The 12,556-nt window shown below is 41.4% G+C and overlaps 1 protein-coding gene across 1 annotated transcript in view; it reads right to left on the bottom strand.

The window, feature by feature from the left end:
- The window catches only part of MYO3B (myosin IIIB), a 210,217-nt gene that overhangs the window by 104,152 nt on the left and 93,509 nt on the right, over positions 1–12,556 (bottom strand). The window contains 2 exon segments of the mRNA XM_044418298.1: positions 9,685–9,814; positions 10,381–10,469. Coding sequence (XP_044274233.1) covers positions 9,685–9,814; positions 10,381–10,469 — 219 coding nt within the window.

Consider the following 12,556-nt stretch of genomic DNA (forward strand, 5'->3'; position numbering starts at 1 on the left):
CTTTCAAAGGTCCATGCAAGATGGGTGCCGCTCATGGAGTGAGTCGAATGCTGTAAGGAGTTTTTAGAGCTCTATGGTGAAGATCCATCGAGTATTTTGACTGGATTGTTACTGGAGATGAAACTTGGGTTCATCACTATGACCCTGAAAGTAAGCAGGAGTCCATGCAGTGGCATAAAAAAGGTGCTGACCCTCCGAAGAAATTCAAAGTCACTCCATCGGCCGGAAAAATCATGGCCACAGTGTTTTGGGACTCAAAGGGAATTTTATTGACTGAGTACACGAAAAAAGGTGAAACCATAAATGCAGCATCTTACGCAACCACTCTGCATAATTCAAGAGAAGCAATTAAAGAAAAAAGGTGGGGGAAACTGACCGCAGGTTTGTTGCTTCTTCATGACATGCCTGTTCACACGGCACGTGTTTCGAAGGCTGCTGTGCGAGACTGTGGTTTCGAAGAAATAAACCACCCACCCTATAGCCCAGACCTGGCCCCCAGTGACTTCTACTTATTCCCGAATTTAAACAAAGATCTTTGTGGAAAGCAATTTTCCGATGATAAAGAGCTCAAGGCGGCAATTAAGGCACATTTTTTAGACAAGGAGGAAGGGTATTTTTTTTACTGGGAATTAAAAAGTTAATTTCTAGATGTAATAAGTGTATTGACGTTATGGGGGATTACATTGAAAAATAAAAATTATTTCAATTTATTATTCCTTTTTCTTCATGCTGATACTGAGAATACATTGAACGACCCTTGTACACCTCTGTGGATTGGTGGGAAACTCAGGCAGGGGACAAAAACAAACTAGAAATAAGCCAAGATTCCAAGTTCAAACATAACAGTATGTCCATATTAATACCAGGTGGGAGTCATTTTTATTGGCGTATAAAATCATAAGTAAGGATGAGGTGATTGAAAGATTGTAACCCCATATAGCCCCACTAGATCACTGTGACCGTCAGAGGAGGCCCTGCAGTTCATGCCACATCCTGCAGTATCATGGGAAAGGGCTTTCTCTGCGGTGTTGCCTTCCCTCTGGCACAATCATCTCTGTGATACATCAGGCACTGACAATCATGTGCTTTTGAGGATGATTAAAAACTCACTTTTTAAGTGTGTTCAAGGAACGATTGGACAATATGTTCGGGATTATATGAGCAGAGCCAGCTAGAGCTAGGGATCAGACTAGATGGCCCGGGAGGCCCCTTCTGACTTGTTTTGTTTCTATGTTTCTATAACAATAAACATGTTTACAATACTATCCCTATTATTTCATATTGTTTTTATAACGTAGTATCTGTATTTTATGTAAATTTTATGTATTTTTATGTAAATCCTCATAACAGGATTTATGGAGAGATTTAAAACATGCATATATTTCATTTAATATAAAAAGGTTGAATGAATAACTAAATAAATTTAAATATTCATTTAAATAAAATGTTTAAGGCAACCCAGTATTCATAAACTAATGTCAAGCCATGACTTCCTCAATTGGGGTTTTTTGCCAACAAACAAGCTGTGGTCTGTTGCATGGTGTGGGTTCAGATTGGTGTAAAGCAAAAGCAAGCAAGTGTCCAATGAGTCGCAAGAATTCAGCCTCAGTGGATGATTAAATGGGAAATGAGCTCCACTGATGCAGTTCTAGAACTCCAACCAAACTGTTTCTATAAATGGGAGGCTTTTTACACTTCCCACATTGTTCAGTAAAACAACTAAAATAAAAGTAAGTAAAGAGAGGGAGAGATGGGCCAGGGAAGGGAAAAAATAAGTTTGGTGCTGAGCAGGACTGAGCCGACTTCAAGCTACTTGGACCTACTTTGCTTATTGCCTAGTAGTAGTGCATTGAGGTCTGGTCAAGAACAAGCACGATACTCATGTTTTACAAATGAGGAACAGTGGCATTCAGACATAAGTGATTAGCCCAAGGTGAAGCATAACATAGGTTTTTAATTTTAAAAAAACTTTCAGTTTTACTTGCAGTCATTAAACTATGAATAGAAAGAAACCCTTGCATATCTACTGCAATTCACCTAGAGATTTATCAGTGGACCCTGATCAACTTTCTGCCCATCTGTGGGTAAGACAAGAAAAAGAAAAATTGAGGAAGGCAAAAGACTGGAAAGAAGATTATTTGGAGGCAGGGAATAGAGGATAGTGAGAAAAGTGTTAGAGAAGGATGAGTGTTAGATGGGAGGTAAAGGGGAAAATGGCTCAAAACAAAGTGCAAGTAAAGCATAGCTGAAAATAGCTAGATATACAGCAGGAGGAAAACCTGAAAATATAAGCCATAATAATGGTATAAAAAGAATTCCTACATTATGCAAATTAGATTTCCTTTTAAAGGGAATATTACTACCCATTTGCTGAAATAGCAGATCTTCTTTATCATTACTTCTTTTAATCTGAAAAATACCTTTTCCCATATAGTCAACTGTATAATTTACAAATATAAATGAAGGATGAACTCATTCCTCCCAGGAAAATTCTCCTCCAGAAGTGATATGCTAGGTGTTACTGCAAATATTAGTAGGATTTTAGATAAATGAACAGAGGATGAGGTGGCTAGATGGAGTCACTGGGGAAGTGGGTGTGGGCTTGGTGGGATTCTGGGGGATGGTGGAGGTCTGGAGATCTGGGAGGAATGTTGTACATGGGGCCGTGACTTTGTGACTAAACAACATAAATGAAACAAAAAGGGTGTTTAAAAACATTAGTTGCTGCTGCTTCATCTCTGCCATTGTAATACTGCTATCCTACATGCATTTATCTAGTAAAAAGTCGCTTTGAACTCAGTCAGCATGAGTGGACATGTAGGATCACACTTTAAATGAAACACAATGTTTTTCACTAAGATATGAGAGATGAAGGATGCTCTTCATATTAAAAATCCATCCTGAGGAATATTTAGAAAATGCAGCTTGTAGACACTGTCCTATAGATGTCCCTTTGCAAAGTCATCCTTTGCTCTGTGGTTGCACCACCTAGTGGATCAAGTTCACACAGGCCGTGGTTGCTGCAAACATTTCCAGAAGGTAAGCAATTGTGTGTAAGCACACACTTTTCTGTGGCACATTTTACATGTATGAGGCCCCATTTTTATTTCCAAAGCTGTTCTGGACACCAGCAAAATTTGGTGCAAGAAATTTTTATCACATTACCAGTGTATCTATTTATTTATGAATGCCATCACTTCCTTGGTTTTCAGTATAAAATATATAACCCATAAAGTTGAATCCTGCATTGCAGATTCTACACTAAACAGGAAGTTGAACTAGATGATTTTTAAGATCCCTTCTAACTTTATGCCTCTAGCATTCTAAAACAACAATAACAATGACATTAAATGGTTAAAAGCAAAATTCCCCTTAAAATTCTCCAAAAAAGTAATATTCCAAGCAGGCTCCTGAAATAAAACTTGCTTGGCAATGGGGCCAGATGTATGCTTCTTAGAACAGTATGCCAGATGCTGAAAGAAAATGCTTTTAATCTAATGCCCATGAGTCACATCTCCATTGTGGAGGAGACAGGGGTCATAGAATTATAATACAGAAAGCTGCCTTACACCAAGGCAAATCCCTCTTATCCAGCCTTTCCCAACCAAGACCCTCCAGATTTTTGGGATATCAACTTCCGTCAGCTCCAGCTAGCTTGACAAATAGTCAGGAATCCCATGAGTTGTACCCAACACATGTAGACACCAGTTTGGGCAAGGCTGGTCTACACTGACTACTAGTAGTTCTTTCTCAGGCAGTCCTACCTGGAGATTCCAGGGACTGGAGCAGAGACCTTTAATGTGCAAAGCACATGTGCTACCTTTGAGATGTGGCTTAGGGACTTAAACACAGAGCGAAGTCCTCAGGGAGAGCTCATATGGGACCATACCTGCATAGATTCTTCCTTCTATTCCATTTTAGATTTTAGTCATAGAGCAAGAAGAACAAAATATTTGCCAACAGAAGATCTATGTATGCCAGGATACCAGCACGGGGAGAAAGTCCTCAGACTAGCAAGACAGGATGGTGCATGAAGAGTGCGGACAACAGGCACACAGTTACCTTACCTGTGCCAGAGTGAACAGAAAGTAGATATCCCGATATTTTGGACTCCCAGCATTTCTGACTGTTGACCATGTGGCAGGGACTTCTGGTTCATGCTGATCCAAAAGATCCGAAGCCCCACCTTCTGTTCACTCTTAATTGATGCTTCAAATTGTTTTAACAGTAGTTAATTTTCCCTAGAAACTCTGCAAACTATAGTTCCAAAGGGGAAAATTCTTAGCATTTTCACATTCCCTATGGACCTATGTGACATATTTTTCAGGAATTCTATATCTCTTGGCCAGTGGATGTGGTAGCCAGCTCAGTGTGCTAAGAGCACCATTCAAACTATTCATCCAAGAATATAAAGAAAACTACTGAATATTTCCTAATGGAAAAACCTAATATTGACTAATGACCAAAAACCCAGTCACAGGAAAAAGTATTTAATCAAACATCCACAAGGAGGGGTGTTTGGTCTGTCAAACTGTGGTCTAGGTTCAGATGTAATGCTAAACCATGGTTTAGTGCGATAGACCTGAGAAATAATAAGCCTTGGGTTTGTACTCTCTCCTCTCTTCTTCTGGTACAGGAACCAGACTTTAAAATATTCATCATTTATTCTCAACTGGGAAAACTATAGGTAAAATATGGGTTGCTAATGCCAGGATTATACAACATGATTTGATCTTATTTGATCTTATTTAAACAAACCAGAGTTTAACTAACCAATGTTTAAGTTAAGTTCTCATGAGGAACAGTACACCTGGCAGCTTGTTCCTCCACCTCTCCTCAAGGCCACGTCAATAGAGGAAGGGGACAGGGGATCACATGAAACCAAGACTTGCCACTGCTGGCACAAATGACTCTGGCAGAACATTATGACCAAAAAGGGCTGTGTGTGTACATAGGACCTTTCCTTCATTCAGCTAGGAAATTGAGTTGGAAATTAACTTGGTAATGGTATTGGAGTTTTATAAATAAACAGGCCAATTAGTCACGAAGACTGATCTGAAAAAATATTAACAGATCATTAAAATAAAAGGGTTGCAAGCCTCTCTTAATTTGGAAAATGCACATAAGAATTTCTAAACAATAAATTTGCAACTCTGCACCCTGTATATTGTGCACTTAGGTTTATGAATGTAGAAAAGAGCACAAATTTGCTTCCAATGAGAGGGTGAATTTCTCCCAAGGATGAATTCTGCCTGTCTTTTGAATGGATTCTGCCTGCTCAAAACCTGCCACAGGATTGTGGGACAGCTCCCTTTATTCAGCTTTGGACTCTGCTGGATTCAGAAAGCCCTTCTCCAAGAAGCAACAGGCACTGCATAGACCAAGTCCATTCTTCTAACTCCAGGAAGTCAACATGGCATTACTATAGTTAGGGTGGCTCAGCCTAGGCTGCAAAGCAATTTAAGCTCCCATACATGAATGAGGATGGTCTGCCTTTGAGATGGCCACCAATCTGGATAGCTTTAAAAGGTGATAGGACAAATTCATGGAGAAGAAGGCGCCTGGCAGCTATCCTACTAATACTGATTATTCTATGCTAGCTCCAGTATCAGAAGCGAAGCGCCAAGTACATCAGTTGTTGAGCAACATAGGTGCTGTGATGTTTCACTCATGACTAGCTTGTGGGTTTCCCATGCACAGTTGGTCAGCCATTGTGTGAACAGAATGATAGTGAGATGGAGCATTGGCCTGATTCAGTATGGCTCTTCTTATGTTTTTATGTAACCATATGTCCCATGATCCTCTATGACCGTTGGAACATCTAGGACAGCTTTCCCCAACCTGATGCACTCCAGGTCTGTTGGATACTCCCATGCTGGCAGGGAACTATAGGAGTTGCAGTCCAAGATACCAAGATGGCACCAGGTCTTCTGTGCATTGTACAGTCTGTACCAAGGGAACTGGATGTTCCCCACTTCTTTTGCCCCAAAGAGAAATTTTACCAGTTTAGGATTAGTATAATCTGCACCATACTGTGAGAGAATTAGTATGACTTAGTGGTTACCCAGTCCAGTGTTGGACTGAAACGTGGGAAATTCTGGTTCAAGACCCCACTTGGTCCTGATACTGACCTAGTAGCTTTGGGCCAGTTGGTGAACCTCAGCCTAACCTACTTCACAGGCTTGCTATGAGGATAAAATAGAAAGAATGAAGAAGAACATGTGCTTAGGGTTCCTGGAGGAAAAAAAGTGAGATAGTGATGATGATGACGATGATGGTGATGATGATGCAGACTATAGTCTTTAGAAAACTTTTAAGGGTATGCTTATAAAGTCATTGGGCAAGCCATCAACCTGCAGCATAGGCTTACCAGAGTGAAAGAAACCCACATACAGACACTTTTCCCTAGTTCAGACCCTTTGTATTTTGGGTCATTATGTGGAAAATTTTGTCCCCCGTTTCCAGTGAAAGGGACAAATTAATTCTCCAAATTTCTCATGCAAGCTCCTCTCTCCCATCCATTTCTGCATTCCCCATTACATATTTCAGCTAATTATTTGAAACAAGTTGCAGTACCTCACAAATAATCTCAAACTGTGAACCTGTGCAATTTTACACTAATCGACTTCTTTAAAAATGTAATCAGTCTGGAACCCTATGAAAGCAGTTATCCAACAAGAGAGTTACACATGCCAGACCGTGCAAACAAGGAAGAGTTTAACATGGTCTGACCGTACAAAGCAGATTGAATGAAGATAAGAATGGCTACAAGCTCAGTGCCTTCAAGCTACACCAGTGCTTCAGCTGGAGAAAACCTGAATATAAACACACATGGAAGACTCAACTGGTTCAGTTTCATTACATCAGAAACTGAAACACCTTGGTTGATGCAGCCGTATTATGTGTCGTTTGGAGCTCTGAATGGCACGTACTGATGTCACTAGAACACTTGAGACTTGCTTGTTCTTTCAGATTCAATTTTTGTCTACAACCTTTCTATGATAATTCTGCTTTGTGCTAAGGGACTGACAGTCGATTTTCTGCTTTGCACCACAAGTACAACAAGCTCTTCAAGTTAACCACAGGCTGTATAAAACATCTGGTAATAATTAAAAAAGAAAGAAAACCCCCGCAAGCCAGAATTGCCACAGTAGTCCTGGAAGTCTAGATAGGAAATGATATGCCAAGCAGGTATCTGCCCTGCCCAAACTAGATAATCCTAGTTCCTCCTCTCCTTCCCCCTCCTTCTCCCCCCGCCCCCCTTTGCACCAACTGTTGCCATTGGAGTCTCAAAGTGCTGAAGTACACTTAAGGATGGCCAGCACAGTCTCAGGACTAGTTCAGACAATAAATTCCCCAAATCATTTCAGTCCCTGAGGGGAAGGGCAAGACAGCACCCCTGCCATCCCATGTGCAACACAACTGGCAGCTGAATCTTATTTCAGCACTAGTAATGGGATGAGGTCCTCCATGAACCCCAAAACCGCAGGCTATCTTAGAGGGCACAAGGCAGGCCATGTGACATTACACAGCCCTGTCCTCCAAAATCCTGTAACCTCGTTCCACCCCACTGGCCTGCTTTCTCCCTCTCTGGAGATTGCACCTTCCTGCTCCAACCACCAAGTGTACCTACCCTAATTATAGTTCTGGACGTTCCCAGATTGGCATGATGTTTGGATGTGATGTCCACATGTAAAACTCAACCTGTGTAAACTCTGACTACAGGGCCGTACAGTTTGAACTCATATGTACCGGATGTGGGTGTTGCTGTTATGTGCCATCAAGTTGTCTCTGACTTCTGGTGACCCTATGAATGGAAGCCTTCCAAAATGCCCTGCTCATGACATCCTTGCTTAGCTGTCCTACATTCAAGACTGTGGCTTTCTTTGTTATGGACTTCATGAATAAAGGATGCCTGGAGGGACAGGCATACTGACACACCCCAAACTATCCATGGGGCATCATGGGGGGGAGCATATTCCAAAATAGAAAAGTGAACCATTTTCATCAGTATGTTGTCAATCTCTTATAGCCACTTGATGTCCTCCAGACATTGCTGAACTGCAGCTCCCATCAGCCTGCCTCATTGGCTGAGCTGACTAGAGCTCATGCACTTACAGTCCACTTACATCTAGTCTCACCCTGTCTTAGGGTGTCTTCTAAACAGACACCCTAGGAGAGTTGAGTTAAGAACAAAAATGCAAGAAGCTTTGCCTGCATAATCATGATGTTTCTTTTGCTCCTCAATGTGGCTTCTTTCTGTTACAATTGTGAAACTATACACAATTTACCAGAAGTCTCTTCAGCTAATTAAAATAATGTCATCGCTGATCTAAGAGCCACTGTATATTTTTACAAGCCCAGTACATCAGCAGTACTATGCCACAGAGAGGCCTTTTACTGTGAAAGAAACCGTTTTTCTTTCAGGTCATGGCTACTGACAGGCTTCTTTTGGCCCCAGCAGTGAGCATGTGTGCGAATGACTATCTTCACATGGCGCGTTTCATCACGCCACCCAGCCCAGAGCTTCCCAGGAGATCTTGTCACACTCAAAATGAAAGGCTTGGTATGTTTGGAACAGCTCCATATATCACTCATGAACACAGGTTCCAAGCTGTGCTTGACACAGATGTGAACTGACACATTATTTTTCAAGCAACAGCAGTGCTGCAGGAAAATGCATTTAAGGGTAGGAGCTGTGCAGCAACTGCAGATGCTGTCTGCACTGGTTAGACAGTTGCCACAATTGCGGTGAGGATGTTAGCCCAGTCTTTCACTCACTTTACCCATCCATTCCTGAACGAGCAAGGGTCCAGCTGGGAGCTGCTATAACTTACAGGGAACAGAGCCAGCATATTTCATGCCAACATTGTGAAGCTAACATCCATATCATACTTGTGTATAGCTATTTAACTACAGCACAATTGCAATACATTTTTAGCACTGCAGCCATTCTTCTTTCCCCCACAAGTTCTGGGATGAAAAATGCCCGTTTAAAACCTTCATGTATTTTACCACTGCAACGTCTACTTCACTAAGTGCATCTCCAGTGCTAAATTCCATGCCTGGGGTTGAAAAGTTGCTATAAACAGAAACCTAATAAGCTGTGGAGAGGGCATAACAAGCAGACCAAGAATGAATTAGTGTTCCCCTTCATAAATTGCTCTCCATAAACAACATGGGCAGAAAAAAATAGCTGTGGATAATGTATTTGAAGAAACTGAGTTTTCTAAAATTCCAAGCAGAGAGAAACTTATTTAGCTATAAGAGTGATGAGAAACCTCCTTCGGCCCAAGATTTGGAGAAGCTCCTGGGGACTGCATTCCAGTGGTAGGTTGGACCAAAGACAAAAGGGGCTGGGCTGAAGGCAACAGGGATTGGGCCAAAGGCAGAAGAGGTGAGGCCAAAAATACCCCAAAGCCAAGTATATTTTAGTTTAAGGCTCTGCAGGGAACAATGCCACAGGAGATGCACGCCAGTCTCCTAGAATGGGGGGAAAGCTGAGCAAAAGCCGGGAAACCACTTAGTGATTGGTAGCTGGGGGAAGTGAGTGGGGGTGCATAACGGGGCATGGCCATTTGCTGAACTCTGGACAGCTGGATTTAGCTCCAGGGCCTGAAGGTGCTCACCGAAGGAATAGCATTAGTGACATTAATAATAACAATGCTTCAGAGATGAGAATACCTGTTTTGGTTAAAGGGCTTGAGAAGAGCTGTTGAAGAAGTTTGTTCTCTGAAGTCCTCAGAACTACCACTATGTCAGCTGGAAGAGTGTCTCTGTTCTTCTCAAGGAAGCCATATGCATCATACAGTACCTAAGGATGAAACAGGCAATTACACAATCCTGCTGTATTATTTAGAACAAGCATCAGGCCAATTGCACTAGAGGGTCAACTGCAGTCCCAGGATCAAATGAATAGAGGGCACATCTGTGTCCAATCCTCAGTCAGCGGAAAGCAAAGTGTTGCAGCACAGGTATTATGCGATTCAGTTGTTGCATCCAACATGTCATTCTACAGTGCCAGCAGTCCCTAATCCTTGAATCTTTCAGCAGAAGCAGGAGGAAAGCCATTTTACACACACGCATGTGCACGCATGCACACACACACACACAGAGCCCAATGCATCCTCAAAATTTGCTCCAGAGGACTGATTATCTGGAGCAGGTTTCCAAAAAGCACAAAAAGCTGCAGGAGAGAGATGAAGAAAGTTCTGTTGCCTCTTCAGACTACCACTACTGTGATGTTGTATTTGCCCATACTGAAATCTTGAAATGCAAACATGTTTAAAGCATCAATCTGAGAAAGAACTCTGAAAGCAAAAGAAGAGAAGCAGGTGATTTACTACATTTGGATTTAATACAAATTAAATAGTCTCTTACCTTGCCTGCATAGTGCTGAATGCCAAAACCCAGTTCCACTCTTTTGGGTCTCCAGAAGTACTTGCATCGTAAATTATCTTCAAATTTATCTAATTATTTCACAAAAGGAAATATAATTAACAGCCCATTCTTTGAACTGCAAAGCGTTCTTGCCCATTATGGCTGCCCCACACTCCTCCTTTCTCCACATTACTTCTTTGATATCTCTGGCCACTCTTTTGTTATTCCCTTCCATGTACTTTAAGAAGGAATTAGCCCAGCAAGACTAATAAGTCACTTTTCCCTTGCATTCCTTTTACCTTCCTACCACTTTTCAACTATGTATGGGAAGCTGCAGGAGGCTTGCCAGCAGGAATTTCTGCTATTTAAGCTATTTGGGTTCACTTATTATGCTTTAATATTAAGTTGCTACTCTTAATGTTACACTGAAGACATATATCTAAAACTTCTTACAGCTCCCCAACAAGCATGCTAAAATTCATATGGCTGAGGCATTTCCTTCTAGTATGGAGCAGACAGGGCACAGATTGTAGCTTTTCTGGACAAAGAAATTTAGATAGATTTGGGAGGATATTGGGACAGATTCTAGCACAAAAGCCATTTATGCTGGTCTATAATAGGTATTTACTATTAATAGGTAAGTATGGCTGTTCTCACAGCATTCATGAGGGTAGAAGGAAAGCAAGACAGACAAAAACCAAGAGTGGCTTCCTAATAAGGCCATTTGATAAATACATGACAGAAGTAAAATGGGAACTGGATATTTCCTGATTCACAGTTCAGTCTCTTAGCCACTTGGCTATCATAGAGGCATAAAGACCACAAGCCTGTTTATGGAAGAAATCAGAAGTCAAGATAGTTGGAATATAAATATGTAAAATGACAAAATGCTTCTGTTTTTGCAATAAACCTCAAATCTTTGATTATTAGATCAGCTTTACTCAATAATTTCTCATATTTTGTAACTTCTTCCATTTTCTTTGTTGGAGAAAGAAAGTGCCCTTTCCAATTTTCTCTAGGGTTTTTCTTTCTCTGTCTTCCTATATGTTCTATTATGCAACCATAAGTTGGTGCCATGCTATAGTGCAATTGCAGAAATACACATAATGGTTTCCATAGCTAGATAATAGCAGATTATCCTCATTTTAAAAAATAATGAGGAAATGCTTGGAAAACACAGGAGAGCCCCTAGAAGACAACACTATTTAAAGCCCTGCAAAATGCACCAAGTAAAGACTCATCTGCGCACAATGAATGCCTTGTGTAGTGAAGCTCACTGGTACAACATCTCAGCTTGGCCAGTACCTGAAATAGCCCCAAATTCTATTTTCCCTGTTATCACCACTGGAACAGGAAGCCTATCTAAGCAGAACACTGAAACTGTGGTTCCCATATGAGCAGATGTCTGTGGTAGGTTGTGCAAATTCCCGGTGTTTGACCAGCTGCCACAAAATAAGTAGCAATAAACAGTTTCTATTTAGTCAGGAGGGAGTCAGCCAAAGCCAACAGAGTAAACAAGCAGCCAAAAGTTTCTGTGCTATTTGCACGATTCCATTACTGAATCTCTCAAACAATTTTGAATTGGAGGAGTCACCATAAGGTAACCCATTTTTTCAATGAGAAAGGGATGCAAAACTGCCAACTCACTGTATATGCAATATTCCTAGAGAATATTGATTTTCTAACATTCTTCTGGAGGAGGTAGGCAGCAATGTAACACATGAGGTGGCGTCAGTCTGAATTATGGATACATGGATTGTCCCAAGCCTTCTTTTTAAACTTATTTCCCACTTAACTGGCCAGTTGAAGACAATGGCCTGGATCCAAAGGTATGGTTGCACAAGAGGAAAGCAATTGTGGGTGAGCCTTCCTTCCTGGTTGCAGCTCCTTAAATCGCAAGCTGTTCTCTTTCAGATGGTTTTCCTAACCCATCTTTGGTGAGGGCATAAGGGGCCCTCAGAGGGAAGAGATGGGGAAGAAGTCCTGTTCCATGAACACTGCACTGTTCCATTCATGGAACAGATGTCAGGATTCAAATCCCAGTACCCAAGGTCAGAAAGCCATGGTCTGGAATACAGATGAGCTGTTTTGAACAGGACATTTTGAAGGGCTTCATTCATGAGGTCACCATAAGTCAGAGATGACTTGACCCTCATGTAACAGCAACAAAAAGGTC

This window comes from Varanus komodoensis, unplaced genomic scaffold (genome assembly GCF_004798865.1).
Source record: "Varanus komodoensis strain SLA01 unplaced genomic scaffold, ASM479886v1 scaffold9, whole genome shotgun sequence".
NCBI lineage: Eukaryota > Metazoa > Chordata > Lepidosauria > Squamata > Varanidae > Varanus > Varanus komodoensis.